The sequence below is a fragment of the Eschrichtius robustus genome, chromosome 10 (genome assembly GCF_028021215.1).
Source record: "Eschrichtius robustus isolate mEscRob2 chromosome 10, mEscRob2.pri, whole genome shotgun sequence".
In the NCBI taxonomy this organism is placed as follows: domain Eukaryota; kingdom Metazoa; phylum Chordata; class Mammalia; order Artiodactyla; family Eschrichtiidae; genus Eschrichtius; species Eschrichtius robustus.
The window spans coordinates 4430593-4454436 of NC_090833.1; the positions used below are offsets into that span (position 1 = coordinate 4430593).

The following is a 23844-nucleotide window of genomic DNA, read 5'->3' on the forward strand; positions in this document are numbered from 1 at the left end:
CCAAGTTTGGGGACATTGTAGGTCACTGCAGGGCCAGGCCTGGCCACATGGTGAGAGAGCTGCGCTGGCTACCCTGCCTGTCATTCACAGAAGGGCCTGGGGAAGGGACGGCCTTGAGCGTGAAATTGCTTCTTTAAGGCTATTTTGTGGGCTCCCCTTTAACTCCCACACTTGCTGGGTAAAAAAGAACGGAAAGAAAACAGGCCCTGGAGGCAGCAGTGAGCAGATTCTTTACTGTCAGATTATACACCATCAACCACCCCCGTGGTGTCCAGCGTCCCCGCTCTTGTCCCTCCTTATAGGGGCGGTTAATACAAACAAAAATAGTTCTCTACAAAAGGAAGTTTCCAGCCCTCCCAACCCTCCTTCCTAACTCCCTTCCCCCAGACAGCGAGCTCCTTGGTCACCAGGCCTCTGGAAAGGCCTGGGGTCTGGTGGGTTGTAAGGGAAAACAAAGAATAGAAAAGAGAATCAAGTCAGTGACTAGAGTTGGAGGCAACTGGATTTTCGGGTCCGCTGGCTGATGGTGAGCCAGGGACAGGCGCAGGGGGTGTCTGCAACAGTCGTGTGTGTGTGGTGGGGGGAGAGGGAGGCAGGAGGCAGGACCTGGGGCTGTTGGGATGAGCAGCGCTTCTCCCACCCCCCCTGTCTCACCGCCCGCAAAAAAAAAAAAAAAAAAAGGAAAGGGGCGGTGGGTAATAGAAAAACTAAGACCGAAATCGCGGGCCACTGGGGCCGCGACCACACAGCATCCCCTGCTGCGGCGCCGGGGCGGGGGCAGGTGCCACTTCGGGGGGGACGGGGCGGGAGGACTCTGCTGAGTAGCACCTGGGAGCAGCTCGGGCCGCACCCTTCTGGCCGCCGGGCCTCCGACGCCGGCCCCCGGGCTCCCGGCTCGCCAGGCGCGGGGCGTAGGGCTCGGCGGGGCGCACGGTCCGGCCTCCCCCCCTGGCCGGGGGTCCTCCGCGGGGCTCAGCAGTCCAGGCAGGTGGCCAGCCGCAGCAGCAGCAGGCAGCCGAGCAGCGTGGCGGGGCACGGGGCGGCCCCGGGCGCGCGGTCGCAGTCCAGGCCGCCGTCGGCGGCGGCGGGGTCGCAGCGGGGCTGCTCGCAGCGCAGGCCGGTGTAGCCACGCGGGCAGGCGCAGCGCTGGTTCTGCACGCAGGTGCCGCCGTTCTGGCACAGCAGCTGGTCGTCGTCGCACACGTTGGCTGCGGGGCGGAGGGGCGGTTAACTCGGGTGGCGGCCCGGTCCAGCCCTCCCTCCCCCCGCCCCTCGCTGCAGCTTCAGCCCCTGGGACCTGCGAACACTGGGGGCGCGGCCTGGACCAGCGGGTGTTGGAGGCTCAGGGCGCACTTGGCCCGAAGCGTCCCGGCGGCGATGGTACCAAGGGCCGGGCGAGACCGGGCCCTTGCCTCCCTCCCGCCGCTGCCCGGCTCTCCCCGCCCCGGCCCCGGCACTGGCCTTGGTGCGGTTCTTCAGACGCACCTGCTCTCCCGTCCAGAGCTTAGCACGTGCTGCTCCACGTGCCTGGGGCGCCCTTCCACCCTCCTCCCGTGGCTAACGTCGGGTATCCATCCGCCAGCCCCTCACTTCCTCGGACCGCCTCCCTCCCCCCCTCCCCGCAAATCCGCCCGCCTCCAGCCAACTAACCGCAGCCAACCCCTGGCTCCACTTTCGCCTCCAAGCCCCTTCCCGCTACCGACTCTACACCGGCTCGCCTCAGGCCCCGCCCACCACCCGGACCTGCCTTGGGCAACACCAGGCCCCGCCCACCTACCGGGCCCCCGCCCCGGAAGCGCCAGGTCCCGTCCCTGGGACCCACCCACCGACCCGGACCTGACCTGGGCGGCCTCGAGGCCCCGCCCCGGGCCCCGCAGCACGCGGCCCCGCGCAGGGGGACGGCGCGCACTCACGGTAGCAGCCCTGGCGCCAGTAGTGCGTGGGGAGGCAGTCGTCGCACTTGGGCCCCGTCGCGCCCTCGCGGCACTCGCAGAAGCCGGTCTCGTTGCACCGGTCGTGCACAGAGCCGATCTGGTTGCAGTTACACTCTAGACGGACACGCGCACGGCGAGCGATCAGGGGCGACGTGTGGGCGCCGTCCGCACGGGCCCACCCCGCCCACCCCGGCAACCCTCCCAGCGGGATCTCCGCACCCGCCGCTGGACGGCGGGGTGGGGACGCCTGGGGCGTCCAGATCTCGAGGGGACAGTTTTCATTTTCTCACATCCACTAAGCCCCTTCCCCTCTCTGGCCCTGGCGCTGTGTGGCCCGGACCAGCCCCTTCCCGTCCCTGGGCCTGCGTCTCCGCTTCTGTAACCGGGACGGGCGCTGATCCCTCCTGGCTCCGAAGAGCTGTGACTGACAGGTGGGAGGAGCCTCAGCAGAGGCCACCGGGCATCTGTCCTGGGGGCCGGGGGTGTGTGTGCGGAGGGGGCAGGGCGTAGTCGGCCTCCGAAGCTCCTCTCCAGGGCGGGTGGAGCAGCCCCAGAGGCCTCCAGCTCGCCCTGCTCCGTGGGAGGAGCCAAATGCCCCCACTCTGGGAGTCCTTGTCGCCTAGTGCCGGGCCCGGGGGTGGGGGGTGGGGGGCGGAGGCAGACAGGCAAGGCAAAAGGAGGCTCTGGGGGAGGAGGCACGCCTCTAATCGGATCCAGAGGCCCTGCCCTGTCCCTGCTGCTGGCTGGTGTGACATGGGCAGCACAGTTCCGTTGGGATCACTTTAGAGTTGTGATGAAATTATCTGAAGGCCGCTGCCATAATTCAGACTGACAGCTGCAGCTTTGCGGGCAGCCCCTCCTGTGCGCAGCCGGGGCTGGCCCGCTGGGTGGGGGATGGGCAATGGGTTCCCAAGGGCGCTGGGCGTCAGAGGGCTGAGAACTGGCCTCTACTGGAGACCGTCTTCCAGACTAGTGGGTGTTGGTTGTGGGCCACATGTTCGGTCTTTTGGGAGGGCCTGCCTCTGCCTGGGCCCAGGGCCCCTGTAGATTTCCTTCTTTACCCCAAAAGCCAGTCCTGGAGCAGAGTTTAAAGAAAGCCAACCGTCTGCCCACTGGGGGTGGAGGGCATATAAAGCGTGAGAAAAAAATTCGTTTGAAGAAAAGCTTCAGTCCCGCCAAAACGGTTGAAAACCCTTGATCTGATCCACCTCCCTATTTTACAAACAGGGAAACAGCCCCAGAGAGGGGAAGACAATTGCCCAAAGGCACACAGCCAGGCAAGCCCTAGAACCCGTCTTTGACTGGAACTAGTGGCTCTGAAATGCCAGTGCCTGCAGGGAGAACCACATGGGGAGGTTATTAATAGAGCGGATTCTGGGGGCGTCTGTCTCTAGAGTGGGCCCTGGAATTGGCATTTCCCCGGCCTCCCCCCGGGGATTCCGATGCAGGGGTGTCGCTGCTCTTCCGCCGTGCACCCTGGTCCGCACACTCGCGTGCGGGGCCCCCGCCTCCCAGCCGAGGGCTCACCAATGCACACGTTCTCGTCGTCCAGCTCCGCGGAGCCGTTGCGGTAGTAGCCCAGGCGGCAGTGCTGGCAGTGTTGGCCTCGTGTGTTGTGCTTGCAGCTGACACAGGTCACCACGTTCAGGAAGTCGATGTAGCTGCAGCGATTCGAGTGGCCATAGCACTCGCAGTCTGGGCCGGCCAAACGCGAGAAACACCAAGGGTCAGAGAACAGATGGAGAGTGTGCCTTCTGGCTGCCCCCTCCCTGGTGCATTCCCGAACACTGAGGCCAGGGGTAGGACCTGGCACAGGAAGGTGCCCTGGGTCTCCAACACTTCTGTACCATGTGGGGAGAGATGGGCCTGCTAGCTTCGAGCCCGAAGGAGAACCCGTGTAGGCCCAGCTCACAGATTACCACCTGGCCCCATGGGCAGGGCACCAGGGAGGGCCAGTGGGCAGCATCCGTTAAAAGCCTGGCCGGGTACCAGGGCGAAGTGCTTTCTGGTGGGAGGCCCTCGTGATGCTGGGGTGGTTAGACATGATTCATGCAGGGAGGATGGGGTCATGCCGCCACACCGTGAGCTCAGGGAGGGCGGTGCCTGGGTTCATGGCGTTCACCACGGTACCCCAGTGATTCAATGAAGGGTGGATGCATGCATGAACGCTGGAGAGGATGGAAAGGGCCAGGAGCTTCCTCCCCATGCTGCTTTGGAAGATGATTGGAAGGAAAACACCCACCTGCAGGACCCTTTCTTATTAGCCCGAGCTGTTCTGCAAATCTCATTGGCATCAGAGGGCCTGCTCTGGCACGACCCTGAGAGTGAGTGCTGCCTTAAGGTTTGTGCCCTGAGCATCTCACCTTGACTCCTCCTAGCCCTGGCCCAGCTTCTGACTCTCACTGGAGGCACCTGGGACCACCTGGGGCAAGGCCCCCGGGGTTTGGAGGTGGCTCCCATGACATCACCAAGGGGCGGGGTTTGGTGAGGAGGGTCACCTTCCCTGCCACAGAGGGGGACATCCCTTGCTGTCCCTCCTAAGAGGCTCAACACCCCCTTGAACAAGAAAGGATGCCAGCTCCCCTCTGTGAGACACCATCTGTGTATCTCTAGAGGACACAACCCCCATTTTGTGATGTGAGAAGGAGGGACTGACCACGTGTCAGGGTCAAGGGCATGGGAGACCTTGGAGAAATGAGCCTCTGAGATGTGCCCAGGAGGAGATGGTGAGCATTCCCACACCATGGCCTCTTGGACCCGTCCCCTTCACCTTGTCCCTCCAGGGACAGTGAGAAGGTGAGGCATCCTCCAGATGTCCCAAGGAGTACTGTCAGTGACCCCTGTGTCCCAGATCTTGCTTCAGCCAAGACGAGCCGCTGGGCCACACCTCCCAGGGAAGCCAGGACAGGCTATTCCTGGTAGCTCCTCTGCCTGCCCCGTGCTTGCCCACTGTACTTCTGACTCATACCTGCTCCCAGCTCCCTTGGGGAGGGAGGACTGGAGGCGAGAGAGGCTCCGTTTCACCTTGACCCAGCTACTCGGGGAGGGGGCATCGGTCCATGTACTGCATTGTTTTGTTTTGTTTTTTCCAGTGTAGGTCGGGGGGGGGGGGGGGGGGGAGGGAGAGGGGCCGGAGGAGGGGCTGATCAGCCCCGGGGCCTTCCTCTTACCTTCGAATTCTTCAATAGGCATCACTTGAGGAGATTTGGGCCTGAGCTGAAAAAGTCTGGAGGCCTTGGCAGGGGCGGGGGCAGCAGCGGAGGTGCCCGCAGCTTGGAGAGATGAGAAAGAAGCTCTTTCATCAGCTGTGGTCCAGCTGCCCAGGGTGGGCTGTCCTGGTCGAGGTAAAGCTCGGCACAGGCTCCCAAGGTGCCCTGGGCAAGCTCTGAGCAGCTTTGTCACCTGCTCAGAGACGACATAGCACAACCAGGAGCACACAGAACCAGGCCTGCCTTTGGTCCCTCCTTGGACACCATCTACACATCCAGCTGGATTCATCCTTCCAAGTTATTCTCTATCTCCAACATCCCTCATATTGTGCTAAATACTTTGCTGAAGCTGGACAGTTTTTTGACTGGTTGGAAACACTGCTTTGCACACCCTTGTACTTTCGCTCTCCCCTCTCCTCTCCAAACTCCCGTGAGCGTCAAGTCCAGCGTCTGTAGCTGGTTTTCAAGATTTGGCCACCTCCCTTCCTTTCTGAAGCAAGCTCCCTGCTCCAGCCAGAGTGAGTCCTTTACCGTCCAGGGACTCCCCTTGGGCAGGTGCCGTCCAGCCATGAGCACAGACTGCCCTGCCTTCCACTGCCCAGAATCCCAGCCCCGTATTTGCGGGGGAGCATGCCACAGTCTCCTCGGCTTCTGCCTGGGAGGCTGTCGTGCCCCAGTGGGTCCAGGGCCGGGAAGTGGTTGCTCCAGCCTGCTCTCCATCACCGGGGAGGACGCCCTGACTCAGAGGCCGGCCAGGTTGCTGGGAACTGCAGACCCTCACCGTTGCGGGTCCGGCTCCGGAACTGCTTGCCAGCAGGGGGCGCGCAAAGCCCTGCTCACCACTCACAGCTGGCGCGGGAGGGGAACTGGAGGTGTGGGCTGGGCTGCTGCCTAAGCCAGCATTAGGGCTTAACGTCCAGGGAACCGTGAGCCGGGACCGGGGACAGCGTCCCATCTTGGAGACTCAGGCAGGCCCTGTGTGCCTCCTGGGTGTGTCCACGACGGCTACAAAGGAGCCCGTGGGCCCCCACGTGTTTCTTCCCACTGCGGTGGGAGAATGAGGCTCTGGACTTGGTCTCAGTGCCTTCCACGACCCCTCCCCGCATCTCGCTTGGTCAGGCCGCTGCTCCCTGCCATCCCACCGCCGAGCCTCTGCCCCAGCTGGTCCTGCCGCCTGGAAGGCTACCTTCCCCCTTCATCTACTCACAGCCAACCCCCTGCAGGAAGCCCTCTCTGACTCTGAGCTCCACCTCGGCCCAGGGGGTCCTGTGAGCACGATGGTGGGATAGAGAGGGTTACTGTTATCAGGACAGGGTCTCCACTTGCCTCGGAAGCCCTTGGGGCTTAGGGTTAGGGTTAGAGTGTAGGATTGACAGGGGTCGGGTGTGGTGGTATCACTAAGTAGGTGAGAGTTGGGGGTAGGGGCAGGCAGAGCTCCAAGGCCCCTCCCCTCGGCGCCCTTGGGCCCCTTGCCACCCTGCGTCCCCACCCCGTGCCCCTGCTCCCTCCACTACAGAGTCTCAGAAGGAGCTCCCCGCTCCCCATACCTTCTGCACTGGAGGACACCTGGGGCCAGGGGGCGCTCGCCCAGAGGGGGGCAGCGGTAGATGGCCTGATCCACTCTTAGGGGAAAGAAGAGGAGAAACCAAGTTATGCAAGGGGCTGGGGCTGGGCGTATCCTGGGGACCTACTGAGGCATCACCGCATACAGGCCCCTTACAAGAAGCAGTACTATAAGAAGCGGCTCTGCCTACACTGGCCAAATAGAACTGGGTTCAAATCTACAGGAGAGGCAGCGTCTACACTACGGCAGCCTATGAAGGGCGCATGGACACCGGATGGAAGGGGGCCCCATGCCCAAGAATCTGCGTACTTTGGGCAGTCCATTCTTCGGCGGGACACCTGATTCTTGAATCTCCCTCCCAGTGTGGCCCCCATTCACACTGAAGGCTAGAGTTAGATCAAGTCCCATGTATCTGGGCCCAGGCCTCTCTGCGCTAAAGTCTCTGGCTAATGGCTGTAAAGCGGGCGTGTGTTCTGGCCAAGACATCAAACGTGTCCAGAGGGTCCTCGTCCTGTCCAACCCCAATCTGGGGACTGGGGCGTCCTCCCTGACCCCTAGATTGGGCCCATTTTCACCAGGGACCCCAACGTGAGTCAGCCCCCAAATGCCACTGTGCCCATCTCCAAGACTAACCGGACACACAGCAGGGGACTCAGGTAGGGCTGGCAAGGCAAGGAATCGTTCTGTGCCGAATTTCAAAGGACGAACTCACAGGGACAAGGGAGAAATCGGATTTTTTCCGCTTCTTAAAGGGGTTATGCACGATGCCGGTTGGTGGGGAAAGAAAAAGAAAATCTACCAGCTAAGAAGTGTGGGAGACTTTCCAGCTGGGAGCCAAGAGCCTCTGGACATGAAATTGACATTTATGGGATGTTCAATGAGACGAGAATGCGGGTGCCCAAATTGGCAAGGGCTTAATTAGGGCCGCGATAAACCCGCCCTGAAGGCATTGTGCTTTGCAGCCTCTCTCCCACCACCCTCGGCGGCCAAGCTGGGGAGAGGGTTAGTGGTCTTGAACAGCCTTTCTGCCGGCAGCCCCTGCCCTCTGGACAGCTTGACACTGGCAGAAGGGAGAAACATCTGGGCCAGGGGTTCAAGGGCCCAGGTGGACTTGGGCCAGAGAGCCTGACGCACTTCTTGGGAGGTACCTGGAGAGAATCAGGACCTTCATGGGGGCCTGGGGGTGGACAAGACTGGGTTCTCCAGGGACACGCTCAGGTATGCGGGAGGAGCCTTCCTGCAATGGCCCGTGTCACTTGCCAAGGCCAGATGCAGGCCCCGTCCGTTCCTTTGGAACCGGGGAGCTGTGCAAGCCAGATCTTAAAGGCGGCACCACCTCACAGACCCCCGAGGCCTCGGGGCCGTGGCACGGGGTGGCTGAGTGGGCAGGAAACATCAGGAGTCAGTGAGCCCCGAGTTCAGGTCCTGCCTGTTACCTTGAGCAACTGCTTCTTTTTTCTTTTTTTTAAACAGCTTTCTTAAGTATAATTTACATACCATAAAAATCCAGCTGCTTCTTCCTAAGCCTTCATATCCTCACCTACGGGACTAGGAAGATAACAGCCCCATCTCGTGGGGCTGTGAGCAAGGAATAGAGTACAAGCTCCTGGCCCAGGAGACGTCCGAGCTCCACTAGCTGCAGTGAGAGTCATGATTCGTGGGGCGGGGGGAATGGGCATCATGGGGGCCCAGGCATAGGCTTCAGTTGCTAAAGAGGACTGATGACCCCTAAGACTTGGGACACTCAGGTCACCGGCTGTCACACCGCAGCCGCCTTTTTCTCTTAATGCCTGCAGCCCGGCACTGGACTCAGGATGCAAAGTGGACCATGACCCCGCTGAATGCTAGTCCTGCCTGGAGGGCGGGGTACGTCCTTCTCACCACCTGAGTCCTGGGGACCCTCACGATTCAAACCTTCTCTCGTCCAGGCTCACCGCCCTGACTCTGATGCTTTCCTTAACTCCTAGCTTTGCAGTTTGCACCCTTCGTACCACGTCAGAAGCAGCTCCAAAAACGGGGTCCGGCTTCCTCAATGTGTGTGCGCGTGAGCGTCTGGCCTCCCACCCGGACAGGTCACCGTTTGCAGCCAGACACGGGACCTACCACGACTATTTTTGGTCCCGTCTGCCCATCACAAGCTCAGCAAAAAAAGCGCAAGTCTCAGGCGGCTGGACCAACTTGTGTCCGGAGCCCGGATTTCCAGAGTGACGCATGTCCTCCACCCCAAAGAGGATTCCTGGGCCAAGAGGCCATCCTGAAATCCTCGAATCTCCCGGCTAGCCCCCTGCCCCCTGCAAATGTCTCCCGTGGAGAAGGGAAGGAGGTAGAAAGAAGTGTGATGTGTCGCCCTCTGGTCCAGCGGAGGAGCTGGGCGAGGGGGACTCTTCCACGGCATTCACTGGCTGGGGGCTTGCGGAGCACCAACCCCCAACAGGCCGAAGCCGGAGTGTCGGGGATCCCTCCCCAGCTGACGGAGGGCTCTCTGCCCGTTGGAAATGCCACCCTTCCAAGGGTCCATGAGCGTCAGAGAGAGGAAGGGGCGCGGCACTGCCCAAGGAGTAAGGAGCCCCCTACCCCGCCACCTCCTCCCTGCAGAGGGGGTGGGGCAGAGGCGGGGCACACTGCTGGGGACCAGGGACCTTGGCCACATCTTCCCGGCATCCTCTGGGCAGGATGAGTCCTTTCAGACTCCTGGCACTCGCAGCAGGCAGCAGCTGGTGGGATGCCCCAAGTGAGACCGGGTGAGACCAGGGGGCCACCCCAGCACCCCAAGCCTTGAACACGCCCCTGGCCTGGCCCTGCCCCGAAGGGCCCAGCCGTCCAGAGTGTGAAAACGCCAGTTCAGAGGCTCCCTTCCGCCTTGCTGATCCGAGGAGACTACCTTCTTGACTAACCCTGCACTGTCCGTTCCCGGGGGTCAGCTGCTCGTGGGCAGGGGGCAGAGCTGGGGCTAGGATGGTTGGTGGGGGCGGGGCCTGGGCCGGCTCCCCTGGGCCCCCCCTGCTAGGTCACCCCGCCTTTTGGTCACCAAGCAGTGCCCTGGCGGGGGTGGGCAGGAGGAAGAGGATGCAGGACTTTCACGTGAGCCCTGGATGCCCTGGCTGGGCCCAGTGACAGGTGGGTCCAGACAGCCCGGAGGCCTCTTGGCGCCATGCTCTTGCGGCTCCGGGATCTAGCATTCTCTACTCTAAGAGCCAAGCCCCTGCCCTCCCCAGGGCTGATGCTTCCACATCATCGCACATCACAGAGAGAGGCAGGGACTCGGGCCAGAAGTGGGAAAGGGCAGGGCAGCTGGGGCTGTAGCTGGGCACCCACCTGTGGGCTGTGGGCTGCTGGGGGCCATGGGGGCCCAAGCAGTGGATGTGGAAGGGGCAGGAGTGGTGGGGGTCCCCCCTCACGGCCACAGCGGCCACAGGGGCTTTGGGGACGGGGTCTTTCCGAGACCTGCTGATGCCTGGCAAGAGATGAGAAAAGCAAGAGAGGGCGGGGGAGTTGGTGGGTGTGGAGCAACGCAGAGGAGCAACTTAAGACCCCCCCTGAGCGGACCAGCGTCCCCTCCAGGTCCAGCTTCTTCTGGCCCCCTCTCCGCCCGCTGGTGTCCCACAGGGAGCAGCCCCGGGGCTGAGCGTGGCCCCAAAGAGCCCTGGTGGAGGGAGGCGGCGCCCCTGGAAGCCTTTCTGAGACTTGGGGTCGGCACTGGCTGGCCGTTTGACAAGTTCTCTCCTGCTGAATCTGAGAACAGATGGCAATACCCACCTAGGGTGGGGCGGTGGCTTCAAGGATGAAATGAGATAGTACGAGTATCCTGCTTAGCCGATGCCTGGCACTGCGCGTGCTTGATGATGACTTCGTGATAGTTGGTCACCCCCTACCGCCCTCCCTCACCTTCCCTGTTGAGTTCTCGGGACTCCCCTGACCCTCCTTCAGATGGTCTGGCTGCTCTGGGGCCTGAGCTGACCTGGACGCGTCGGGATCCGGGCTCACTTCCCTCAGCCTCCCCATGGGCGAGCGGCTGCAGAGGTGATAGCTGCGGGCTGCCCGGAGGGAGGCCAAACCCCATGGTCAGACTCGGGGGGGCGGTTCTGGTCGGGGAAGGTGACCCCCACTCTTGCCTGGCAGGAGAGGGAGGAGCAGAGAGTTCCCCCGGGGGGCAAGGGGACCTTTCCAAAGCAGCACCAGCTGAGAAGCTAGAGGGGAGGAACTGTGAGACACGAAGGAGGGGGTGAGGAAGGGGAAGAAGCAAATGGATTAGAGGAGCGGGTGGTGAGGCCCGTGGATCCAGGGCGGCAGGAAAGCCCTGTCTTTCCCCTCCTGCTCTTCCCAGGACATGCAAAGAGGCTCGTGCACGGAGGGCCCCAGTCGCCTCCCTAGGGTGGTGGTGACCCAGGTGTGTACTTACTGCCAACGGCGGAGCCTGCGGCGGCACCTGCGGAAAGAGAAGTGTCACAGCAGAGTAAGGGGCCCGGCCACCTCCTCCCTGCAGAGGAGGGGGTGGCAGGGCTGGGGAAAGGAAATCAGGGGGCCTGGGCACCTCACCGTGCAGGGATTGGGTCAGATCATCCATTCCATCCTCACCGGTGCCCTGAGAGGGAGGGGCCCCTATTAGCCCATTTTGCAGATGGAGAAACTGAGTCTCAGAGCTGTGACTTACCCTATCAGGGGACCTGCTGATAAGCCTCCGCTGGGGGCTTCACAGGCACCCTTCTCATTTGATTTTAGACTCTCGGGTCCTCCAGTGCAGGACAAGGAGGCGGGTGGCTGTTCTCTCAGGAGTGATGGGATTTCAGAGAACATTTGGGTCCCCAGCCACGGGGACAGACTGGTTTACTGGAAGCTCTGATGGAAGTTACCACCAGAGGGAAACCATGGTGCAGGCTCCCATCTGAAGAAATGCAGGGACGGCTGAACGACTGATTGGAAGATGATCGCAGCGCCTGCCACGTGTTGAGAGCTTTCTGCATGTGGGCACGGGCTGAGCGCTTTCCCCACCTGGGCCATTCAGTCCTCACAACAGCCCCACAGGGGGTTTTATTAGGGTCCTGACTCTACAGCTGAGAAAACAGGGCTCAGGCGGAGAAATGGCTTGTCCAAGGCCACACAGCTGCGAGTGGCAGAGGCCTGACTCCGACCCGGGCCTTTCTGTCTGTGCCCTGGGGATGAGAGGGGCCCAAGGCCACGGTCTGACCTGGGACTTTGGGTACCAGGGCGGGAATCGTCAGTCTCAGAAGGAAGGAGCCGGGGCCACAGCTTCCCCTCCAGGCGGTCCTGACAAAGGACGGAGCATGAGGGCACCCCTCTGTGCCCCGGGAGCCCTGGGGTGGACGCCGGGGTGTGGGCAGGGGGACGTGCGGCGTGAGGACCTCCCCTGGTGACCCTGGTGGCGGGAGAGTGAGGGAGGCCTGGGAGGATGCACCTGGGGGCCCACAGTGCATGACCTGCAGGTAAGGGTCTTAGCCTGTGGGTGCCGGGGGACCTTGGGGGGATCCTTCCAGGAGGAGAACAGGGTCCAGAGAGGAAGCGGGGAGGCGGGGGGGGGGCCAGCAGGACAGATGAAGGGATGAGCCTGCGAGCCAGAGGGAGGTGACAGCGACGAAGGAAAGTGTTCAAGAAACGGTCCTGGCAACAAAGAGGTGGGCTGGGCATGCGGCGGCGAGGGGGGAGCGGGCGGGGCTGGGCTGTCGCCCAGAGCGCTCTCCGTGCCTTTGCAGGCCAGCAGGTGCCGTGACTCTGGGAGGTCACCCTTCACAGGCTCCTTGAGCGGCGCCCGCACACGCCCAACATGCCTGTCACAGCCTCGCTGCGAGGCTTCCGGCTTTGTCAGCCTAAAGTTGCATAAATCTTTCACCGGTTGGTCGCGGGGCTGCCGATGGAGGGGCTCCTGGGAGCGTGCCCAGGAGGGGCGAGCTGAGCGGTGCCGGCGGCCCAGCCTGGCTTTGGAGCTGGGTGCAGCGGTGGCATCTAACTTGCTGCTGAACTAGGAGGGGACTGAGGGTCACTGGGGCTCTGTTTGTTCATCTGGAGAGTGGGATAATAAGGAAAATAGCACCCGAGGGGTTACTGTGAGGGCTGAGAAGCTGTGTAGAGAATATGCCCGGTGCAGCCTCCTTGTCAAAGCACTTGACCAGCGTCAGCAAATCACTGGGGCGGGGGCAGCTGGGGAGATCCCACTCTGGGACCAGCCCAGGCCCCCTTACCCATGGCAGCTGGGGGCTCCCTGGGACTCTTGGTTTCATGGAGATACCCAGGGACTATGTTGGGGGCCAGTGATGGGGGCCCCCAAAGGGTGTTCATAGTGCAGGCGTGTGTGGGCGCACCCCGAGGCTGACCTCTGGCACAGGAAGGCTGAGCCGGGAGAGGAGAGGACCATGCAGAGGGCACGGGCCAGGGCCTCGGAGGACCCCTCTGTAAAATGGGATAATAGGAGACCCACTTCCTGGGGCCGCCCGAAGGGTTGAGGGAGTGGGGACCCCGTAGCACTTGGCTATGTAAATGCCCCATAAGCACTGGTTACGAGGGATGGCGCTGCTCCTCACGGTTAACCCGGAGTGAGGGGTCCCCACCGCCTCCTCCCTGACACCCTCTGGGCCTTCTCTCCTGCCCTGGGGGCAAGAAGGGAAAGTCAGCGGAAGGTTGCTGAGGAAGCTCATCTCAGGTTTCCAGCAGGATGCAGGTGTGCTAGAGGTTCTTGATGACAGGGCCTGGCGCTTAGGAGCTTGGCAACAAGGGGTGTGCCTGTGTGTGCATATGTGTGTGTGCGCATGTGTGTCCATGTGTGCATGCGTGCATGTTTCTGTGTGCACACCTCTGTAGGGAGGACATGTGTGTGCATGTGTGTGCGTGATGAGATCCACAGCTCCTGAGGTTGAAGGCTGCGGGGAGACCATGGCCTCACTGGTGCGAGGGGGGAGGGGACTGGGGGGGGGGGGGGCCGGGGCGCAGCGGCCGCTCTGCGTACGCACACGCGTTGGGAGAGCCGTGGGGCAGTGGCAGGTAGGAGCCAGCCCGCCAGGACCGTGTGCGGAAGCTCCTCTTGCACTTGCCGCAGTCCGGGCCGGTGGTGTTGTGCTCACACTCGCACTGCAGGCTGCCCTCGCGCACGGAGCACAGGTTGGCGTGCAGGTTGCACTTGCACCTGGGGGGACATGGAGGGGGCAAGGCGTCAGTGAGCGTGTGGGTGGGCTGGTCCAGCTCTCTGGAGGGGCTTGGAGGGCGGCCTGGAAGGGACTCTTGAGGCCATCTGTCCAACCTGCCACGACTCTCCTTTGGGACAAATACTCCCGGATTCACCATTTTGAGTCCTTCCCCAGCATGAGGTGCCCCTGGCTCCTACCTCTCAGGTGAGGGTGGGGTGATGAGATGCCCTTGTCCCAGGTGCTGAATTTTCAGTAACGCAGCTTCTGATCACCTTTGCTCTCAACCATGGAGGGTTGACGGGTAGCAAGAGTTACCTGTCCCTGGTTGTGGGGACGTGGACCTGGCCCCAGGCTGCACCTCTGCTCTCAGCCGTGGCCCACACCCATGCCCTTGAGGGCAGAAAGAAGCCCCAACTCCAAAAAGCCTGTCAATTCATCCACACATGTATTATTCATTCATTCATTCAAATATTTATAGGCAACTCATCATTCTGAAGCCAGTAAATAAAGGGAAAGAATCAAGCATTTGTCTCGCCTGTCCTATATAAAAAGGGTACCTCCAGGTAACCAATAGTTGATGACGGGATGTTTCTTTTTATAGAAGCATTCCAGCTGATAATTGAAGAAGGAAGGACAGAATTTGAAAGTCACCGTGTAGCATCCCCTACCGAATGGATAGCTGTAGGCACAGAGCATCAATAGAGAGAGACAACCAAAGAAAAAGTCTCGTCAAGACAAATTGAACTTGAATCTGATCAACACTCCGGATCCAGCTACGAATTGATAGGAAATACAGAGGACAGAGAAACATACTAAACAACACCAGGGGGACGCAATCAGCAAAATCCAGAAGTGATGATAAAGTTTACTGGACAGATGAATTGCAAGGGGCAAAACTTGAAATGGAGGGAGGAGGGGCCCAGATCAAGAGAAACCTCAAAGGCAAAGCAATCAAGTGCAGATCGTGGACCTCATCTGGATCTTGGTCAAACAACCTCTAAACTCAGATAAACAATGTATATTCGTGAGACAACTGGAAATTTGAACACTGACTACATTTGGTGATATTAAATTAATGTTTATTAAAGGCAATGATGGTATTGTGGTTACATCTTTAAAAGTCCTTAGCTTTAGGGACGCACACAAGTATTTACAGATGAAAGTATCTGATGTCTGAGATCTGCTTCAGAATAACACAGAAAGGGAAAACATGGGCAGAGATACAGATGAAACAAGAAAGGCTATGAGTTAATTGCTGAAGTTGGGTGACAGGTATATGGCAGTTCATTATCGTAGATTCTATTTTTGTACGCATGTTGGAAATCCTCCATAATAAAAAGTTAGAGAGAGAGAGTGCTCTATATTCTCATATGGGAAGATTTCCAAGATATATTGTCAATATTTGTAAAAAGCAAATTGCAGAATAATGTGTTTGGTAGGATTTTCTTGTTATTAAAATACACAAAGAAAAATATTTATAGGGCACCTGTTATGTGCCAGGCTCTGAGCTGGGAATGGTGGGTATAATGGTCGACAAAGCAGATGGGGTCCCTCCTCTGATGGAGGATAGGGTCCATCGGGGAGACAATGAAAAGATCAGTGTTTGGGGGAGGGGTGGGGAGGATGAATAGGTGGAGCCCAGGGGATTTTTAGGGCAGGAAAGTGACTCTGCACGACACTGTCATGGTGGACACACGACATTACACATTTGTCAAAACCCACAGAAGCACACAGCAGCAAGATACAGCCCTAATGTCAACTGTGGACTTGAGTTGACAATACTGTATCAATGTTGGTTCATCAACTATAACAAATGTGTCACACTAACGCAAGATGTTAATAACAGGTGGAACTGGGTGGGGAACCCGGGTATTCGGAACTCTTTGCATGATCTGCTCAATTTTCTGTAAACCTAAAACCTAAAATTTAATATAGACTTAATTTTAAAATAATCATCATGCAAATCTTTCATTAATGTCAAGTGTTATAGGTGCCCACGTGTTCTACAAAGGAGAGGGGATCATGGGTGGGTCTTAACTTAGTCTGGGGGGAGCAGGACAGGCTTCCAGGAAGAACAATTTAAACTTGAGACCTGAAGGAACATCAAGAGTTACTCAGGCAAGGAGGGGAGAAACTTCTGGAAGGAGACAAGAGCATCGGGGAAGACCCTAGGGCCGAGAAGAGCTCAACCTGTAAGGTCTAAGATGAGGTAAGGGGGAGGAGGAGGCCAGACCATGATTCGGAGGCTGGATTGTGTTCTGGAAGCCATTGGAAGGTTGGAGGTGTCCTGCTCTGGCTCCTATTTTATATATCACCGTGGTCGCTCCATGAAGGATACTTTGTCAGGGGGACCAGAGCCAGGGTATGGAGAGCGGGCAGGAAGCTGTGCCCGGCTGGCAACAGAGGACAGTGGCATGGACTAGGGTGGAGGCGCCTACGTCCCACCAGTGATGCCCGGCGTGTGCAACATTCCCCCTCGCTGGATCTCATCATCTCAAAGATTGTTTCCCGAATGCTAAACCAGCATTTCTTCTCCAGCTCGTAATTTCCCTCTTCTCTTCATACCCCACCTTCCACTGAGTCACGCTCCTCCGGGACACAGCGTCTCCCCTTAGCCTCTGCTTATCCACACGATGAATATTTAACTCCCTGCATCTTCCCATTTCATAAATCAGTCCTGCCTCCCCTCCTGCCCTCTTTGTCTCCATCTGACTGGAGCACTGCTGTGAGGCCGGCCTTCCAGGGCAAGGATCCCAAATGGGGAAAACTGGTTGCCAGGTTCCTAGCAGCCCTGCAGCTCGGAGTTAACCTGCTGCCTGCTGGCTTCAGAAGTGCCGGGGCTGCCTTCCTTCTCATAGCTTCTCTCTGCCCTCATATCATCTTGAGGAATGGTTATGGGAAATTGGGCACATCCATGCTATGGAGTATTATAAAGCCATTAAATATTATGTTGTCAAAGGCTACTTCAAGCCTTGGGGAATGTTCCAAATAGAAATGAAAAGACCATACTCAGCAAGTGTTTGCTGTGTGCCAATGGGTATCTCATCCGACCCTTGAATGACCACAAACGCTGGTACTATTGTCACCTTCACTTTACAGACGAGAAAATGGAGGCTCAGAGAGGTTAAGTATCTTGCCCAGAGTCACAGGGCTGTCCAGAACTGTGACTGAAACCGGAACGCAGAGATATCCAACTCCGGAGTCCAAGAGGATAACATGGGTTAGAATATGGATTGTAAAAATGTAAGGTACCAAACTGTAGGTATTATAGCGTTATGGACTGAATTGTGTCCCCTCTCAAATTCATATGTCGAAGCCCTAACGCCCCAATGCAACTGTATTTGGAGAGAGACCCCTTAGAGAGGTAATTAAAGTTCAAGGAGGTCAGAAGGGTGGGGCCCTAATCCCATAGGGTTGGTGCCCTTACAAGAGGAGGAAGAGACCCTGGAGCTCTCTCTCCACCATGTGAGGACACAGTGAGAAACTGGCCATCTGCAAGCCAGAAAGAGGGGTCTCACCAGAAACCAACCCTGGCAGCATCTTGATCTTGGACTTCTAACTTCCAAAATTGTGAGAAAATGAAGAAATGTCTGTTGTTAAAGCCCCCCAGTCCGTGGCACTCCATTATGGTAGCCCAAGCAGACTAGTACATGCAGCTTCTGATTATGTTTAAGTACATATATCCATACCCGAAACACCAGTAGACAATACATCTAGGTATTCCTGTACCTGTCCTGAGGGAGGGGTGGGATTATTAATGATTATAGTTATTATTTCTATTTCCTTCTTTGTCACTTTGCACGTTTCCTACATTCTCTATAGTGAGCAGGTATTACTTTTATAAGTAGATAACAAATGGTTTTTGAAAACTGGAAGTCAGGCTAGGTGGGGAAGGAGGCTGGTTCTTGAGCTCACACAGGCCTTTCCTCTCAGGAGGAGAAGCAGGTCCATCAGGGTCCTGTTTGGGAAACGATCGCTCCGTGTTACACACCGTGCACTGTTCGTGACTCTCAAGTCCCAGGTTCAAGGATGTTTTTTGAACTCTCTGGAATAGAATTCTGATGTAGAGTGAAGGCCCTGTCCAAGGGAATTAGCCAATGCTAAAATCTGTGCTATTTTAACTCCATCTTCCCTGGATACTTAGCCCTGTCAAGGTTTTACTGCAGCACAGAGCTGAAATAAACAGAGCATGAGAAAGCCTGTTCACTCTTTCCCTGGAGTTCCAATCTATTACCACATATGTACTGCGGGCCTACTATGTGCTCAGCTCTGGGAAAGGCACAGAGAGGGATGGGCAGGCACCTGCTGGCACTGGGGACCCTTCTTCCTGGGAACACTAGACCCCAAGGATGGTCCATGGCAAAGAAAGGTTCTGTGTTTAAACCTTATTGGTCAACACATGTGATGCTCTCCTAATGCCCTCACATCCTGCTCCCTGACTGACACCCTCCACCCAGGGTCCCAGTGCACATTAGCATATTAAAGGCTCTGACAAGTCCTGCAGGAAAGAAACCTGCTGACTTTGTCTAACAAAAGTTTGTTTGCAAAACCAACCTTCTGGTATTTGACCTCAGAAGGTTTTAATTTTTTTCATCTGAATTCCTATTTAACATACCACTGAGCTAGCTGGAGAGGAACACCCCAGCTGGGTGGAACCAGGAATGTACCCCCATGCCTCTGGCCCGAGGATCAGATATTTTCAGATATCAGCTACAGAAAACAAAGATTGCCACCTCAACTTTGGGTGTTAACACTGACCTTGGCTTGTTAAAAATTTGTAAAAGGGCAGCTGAATCTGAGTAGCGTGTTATAATGATGATAGTAGGGAGTCACGGAATGTGAGAGCTCGACAGGCCTGGCGGGGGCTCGCGTACAGCTGGGGAGAAGCCTGCCCAAGGTCATGCAGTTTAAAGGTTACTCTGGATCCAAATCCAGACATCTTTCCCTGACCTTGTCTCTGCCCCGCCCCATGCTGGCCAGCCCCTCCCACCATCTTCATCTCCCAGAGGGTGTCTTGGCTTCCCTGCCCTCCCTGGTTGAGCCCTGGAATGAGCACAGTGCCTCCTCTGTCGGGGAGAGAAGAAGTTCCCTGCTGGGCAGAGCTGCCAGGAGGAGCCCACACAGTGTGGGGGAAGCCTCGCCAGGGCTGGCACAGAAACAGAACGCAGTCAATGGAACTGCTCCTCAGACTTCCTGACTTTTGCAGGGAGCGCATTGCAGGGAGTAATGCGCTCTGTGTGTGTGTGTGTGTGTGTGTGTGTGTGTGTGTGTGTGCGTGTGTGCGTGTGTGTGTGCGCGCGCATGCATGGGGCTTCACCTTTCTGGCTCTCTCTTTGTGTCCCTCTATGTCTCTCCATGTCTCTGTGTCTCTTCCCATCTCTGTCCAGCATGAGTTCTGATCCTGCTTTCCTCTAGACCTCTGCGCAATGCAGTTCCCTCCGCTTGGATGGAGCTGCCAGGCTCCGCCCCTTTCTCCTAAAGCTAACACCTAGTGGGCGTGTCAGGTTCAAGGCCAAATGTCATTTCTGCGGGGGTGGGGGGGGCCTCCCATCAGCCCCTGCTATACCTTCCCTCGTCCCAATGCCCTTTGTAATAAGCATCATTTCCCAAAGTGGAGCATATGACATGACTGGGGGAGATGCGGGCTAGAACTATAGAAGAGTTTAATCGTTTTTGTTTATTTTTGATTACACAGTATTTTTTTTTTAAGTGACAAACTCACCAAGCCTGGGAATCTCAAAAATATTATTTGGCCTAGATGAGGTCAAAGTTTAAAAGCATATTCATTTAAAGAAATTATTAAGCAAATAAATAAATCATGTGCAATATCCTTATGCAGAAGACTGACATTAGAACTCAACCTCACGCCATAAACAAAAGTTAACTCAAAATGGATCAAAAACCTATACGTAAGAGCTAAAACTAGATAACTCTGAAAAGGAAACACAGGGGTAAATCTTCACGACTTTGGATTAAACAGTGATTTCTTACACATGACACCAAAAGTACAAGTAACAGAAGAAAAAATAGATACATTGGACTTCATCAAAATTAAATACTTTTGTGTTTCAGAGGACACCATCAGGAAAGTGAACAGATAACCCACAGAACGGGAGAAAAATCTTATCTCTGGTAAGAGACTTGTATCTAAGAGTATATAATGAACCCTTACAACTCAATAATAAAAAGACAACTCAATTTTTCAAATGAGGAAAGGATTTGAATAGGTATTTCTTCCAAGAAGATACACAAATGGCCAACAAGCACATGCTCACATCACTAACCATCACAGAAATGCAAACAAATTACAAGGGTTACCACCTCACATCCTTAGAATGGCTAGTGTCAAAACCACAGATAATAACAAGAAAATGATTGTGAGAATCTGGAGGAAATGGAAGCCGCGTACACTGCCGGTGGGGATGTAAAGTGTTGTGAGTGACTTTGGAAAACTTTCCACAAAAGTGAAACTGACTCACCATATGACCCAGCAATTCCCCTCCTAAGTATATACCCAAGAGAAACGAAAACACATCTGCACAAAAACATGTACATGAATGTTCACTGCAGTGTTAATCATAATAGTCACAAGGTAGAAACAACTCATATGTCCATCAACAGAAAAGCCAAATGTGGTGTATATACACCATGGAATATTGTTCACCCATAAAAAGGAACAAAGCACGACACCTGCTACAGCGTGGGTGAACCTGGAAGACGTCATGCTACACGAGGGAGCCAGACACAAAAGGCCACATATTGTATGATTCCACTTATATGAAATGTCCAGAACAGACAGAAAGTAGACTCGTGGTCGCCAGGGGCTTGGGAGAGGGGAGAATGGGAGTGACCGCTAGATGGTACGGGGTTTCTTTCTGGGGAAACGAAAATGTTCTAAAGTTGACTATAGGGATGGTTGCACAACTCTGTGAATATACCAAAAGCCACTGAATTGTACACTTTAAATGGATATGTTATGGTATGTAAATTACATTTCAGTAAAGCTGTTGCTAAACAAACAAATGAATAACTAATTGGAATATATGGGAAATAGTGAAGTCGTTACCTGAGTGACTAAAGCCTGGGAACCAGGGTTTTATTGCAATCTCTCTCCTGCAAAACTTCAAAGGTTTGTTTTACTATTTGTATCAACCTAGCACTGTTGCACCTTAAAGAAAGTCTTGCTGGGTGAACATAGCTGATACAAGGCATCATTCTGAGAACTCCTCACGGATAAACACCTCAGCCTTTACCAACCATCCTATGAATGACATACTATTATTATCTGCATTATGCAGACGGGGAAACTGAGGCCTGGAGCGGTGAAGTGAGCTGCCTGAGGCCCCCCAGCTGGTAAGGGGCAGACCCACGACTTGAATCCGGGCAGCCTGACGCCAGAGCCCACACTGAATGTCCACATGCCGTGGTGGCCCAGTGTGGCGGGCACTGGGATCCTGGGATCAGCGGGCAGGGCTTCGACCCCCTCCCAGTGCACATGCTGGGTGGCCCTGCAGAAATTCTTCACTAATCTGAGTCCTAGTTCTCTCACCTGGAGAATGGGGAGTAACAACCCTGGTCACACCACGGGCTGTCGTGAGGGTCGGTGACCTCGGTCATTCCTGAATAGGGGATGAGCGAATGGACATAAGTAATGCACCTGCCATGTCACCCAGCCTCGCACACAGGTGCTCATTTGGGGTTAATACTTCTCCTCTTGCCTTTCCTGCTGATTGTAAGATGGTAGCCCTGGCCCCTGGTCGCCCTAGCCTGGGACGTTCCGTCACTTCCTGTGTGACCTTAGGAGAGTTGCTGAAGTTCCTCGGCCTCTGTTTTCTCATCTGTAAAATAGGGATGGCAGTGGCACCTACCTCATATGGTTGTCATAAGGAGTAACTGAGACATGGCCCTGAAGACATGCATATAAGTGCTTGGCAAATGCTAGTGTCTTGTTGGTTTTCTCATTTCTTATATTTATGAGTGTCTAGAGACGGGGTCCTGAGAGCTTTCCTTGAATGAATGTGTCAGTTCTTCACAAGAACCTCATGAAAGGTTTATTGCTATTATCTCTATTTTACAGACAAGGAAATGAGGCACAGAGAAGTTCAGCAAGTTGCCCAAGGCCACACAGCTGGTGAGCCCCACTTTAAGAAGGGGGTGGCGGCCTGGAGGGTCTCCAGTGCTGGTTCTCAGACAGATATAGGCTCAGAGAAATCCAACCTGCCCACAATTCCCCCAAAGGACACAGTCATGTCCTTCCCCCCTCCCTCAGGCTGCCGTCCTGAGGCTTCTCTTCCCTATTCCAGAAGGTCCTCGGGAGATGAAATTAAAATAAATAAGCAAGCATATATAAATACTCTGTAGAGCACTCATAGGTGATGTGCGTTATTAACTGAATCCTTGTGAAAACCCAGAAGGCATCACTCTTCCCATTTTATAGGTAAGGATATAAGATTGTAGTAGGTCAGGTGTCACGAACTCACCCCAGGTCTCTGGGTGGAAGAGGCTGTATTTGAACCCAGAACTGTCGGTGCCAGACTTGGACTTCATCACCATTCTATTGGCCCGTCTCTCCCGGCACTTGCCTTATGTTGATTCCGCTTGGATAATGAAGGCCAGTGGGGAGGGCCACCGGACAGATACTCCCAAGCCAATTCCGAGGCCCAGCCTCAGCCAAGAAACCAATTCCGAGGCCCAGCCTCAGCCAAGAAAATGCAGGAGAAAGAAGCTCCCTTTCCTAACTTTCTTTCTAACACCAACTGCAGCCTGCGTCTAGACGTAGGTGGGTGGTCCAGACTCCTGGCTCTACTGCTGGCCCGAGTATTTCTCCTGCATCCATGCGATCAATTTTCCTAGGGAATTACTTTCTGAATTTGACCTTTGAGAACCATCCATCTCACCAGAAAGCCATCACCTGAGCCGCCTGACCCCGCTACACAGCACTTTTCAGCTCATCCATCAGGGAACATTATTTAATAATGAAAGAGGGACAGGGCAAGGCCGGCCAGCCCACGGGGCCTGCCACTGGCCAGCAGTCCACTCCCAGCCCATCAGGATCTGCTGCCTGCCCCATCACAGAATCCCGGGGCTTTGACCCTTTGGATGGCAGCAGGAGTGGCTCCGTAAGAATGGGGGGTAAGGCAGGAACAGAGACACTGAGTCAGCAGCCAGAGTCAGAGCAGATTCCCTGCTCCTGATTTGCCTGGGTGACCTTGAGCGAGTCACTTCTCCGGATCTCAGACCTTTCGTTTGCAGTTTGGAAGGGCTGAATTACATCTTAGCTTTTCAACTTTTCTACTTAGTTGTTCATGGGTGCCTAATATACTGTTTGGCACACAGTGGGCTCTCAATCGATAGCGGCTGAATGAATGAAGGAGGAAAGGAAGGCAGGGAGGAGACAATGCACAGAAGCTCTTTGCACAGCATCTGGCACGGATGAGCCTTAACGGCTCAGTGAAAGCCAGGCAGTATCATGGCTGGAGCAGTGTGGTGGCAGGTGACCGCAGGGTCTTAGTCTCCGGGTCCATAAAACTGGGGACTTGACGGTTTCCACGGGACAGGGCTATTGACAGGATGAGGATGGGCTGGCTCATGGGGCGTGCTCAGCACAGGGTCGGGCACGTAGGGAGCCCTCCATAAATACCAGCTGCTTTGCCATTGCTAATGGTCAACAAGTGACATCGGTGGGAATGTGGGGTATCCCCAGGAACAAAGATCGTCCTTATTCGGCAGCCCCCAGGTGCCCAGCAACAAGGGACAGGTCCCCTTATCCACGCTGTCCTGCCAACACCTTACCCCAGAGCCCCCCCGCCGAGATCAGCTGGCCTGTTCTCCAGGCCCCTTGGGACACGCCCACTGTCCTCTTAGAGTCGCTTCCATGAAGGGCCTCCTGCCACTACAATTGCCAGATTTAGCAAATAAAAATATAGCATGCCTGGTTAACTTTGAATTTCAGGTAAACACTGAAAAGTTTTTTAGTATAAGTACAGGCGTGTCTCGGAGATATT

General features: G+C 56.1%; 1 protein-coding gene across 3 annotated transcripts in view; it reads right to left on the bottom strand.

The window, feature by feature from the left end:
• Window positions 1-218: 218 nt before the first annotated feature.
• Window positions 219-23844, bottom strand: part of NTNG2 (netrin G2) — a 71346-nt gene continuing 47720 nt past the window's right edge. The window contains exons 4-10 of one of the 3 annotated variants that reach the window (XM_068552917.1): window positions 13667-13839; window positions 11107-11133; window positions 6691-6765; window positions 5105-5206; window positions 3462-3629; window positions 1914-2048; window positions 219-1208 (exon numbers count right to left, since the gene is read on the bottom strand). In XM_068552917.1, the coding sequence (XP_068409018.1) occupies window positions 973-1208; window positions 1914-2048; window positions 3462-3629; window positions 5105-5206; window positions 6691-6765; window positions 11107-11133; window positions 13667-13839 (916 nt within the window). In that variant the 3' untranslated portion in view covers window positions 219-972. The remainder of the gene's footprint in view (window positions 1209-1913; window positions 2049-3461; window positions 3630-5104; window positions 5207-6690; window positions 6766-11106; window positions 11134-13666; window positions 13840-23844) is intronic. The other 2 variants (XM_068552918.1, XM_068552919.1) reach the window with 2 other exon arrangements.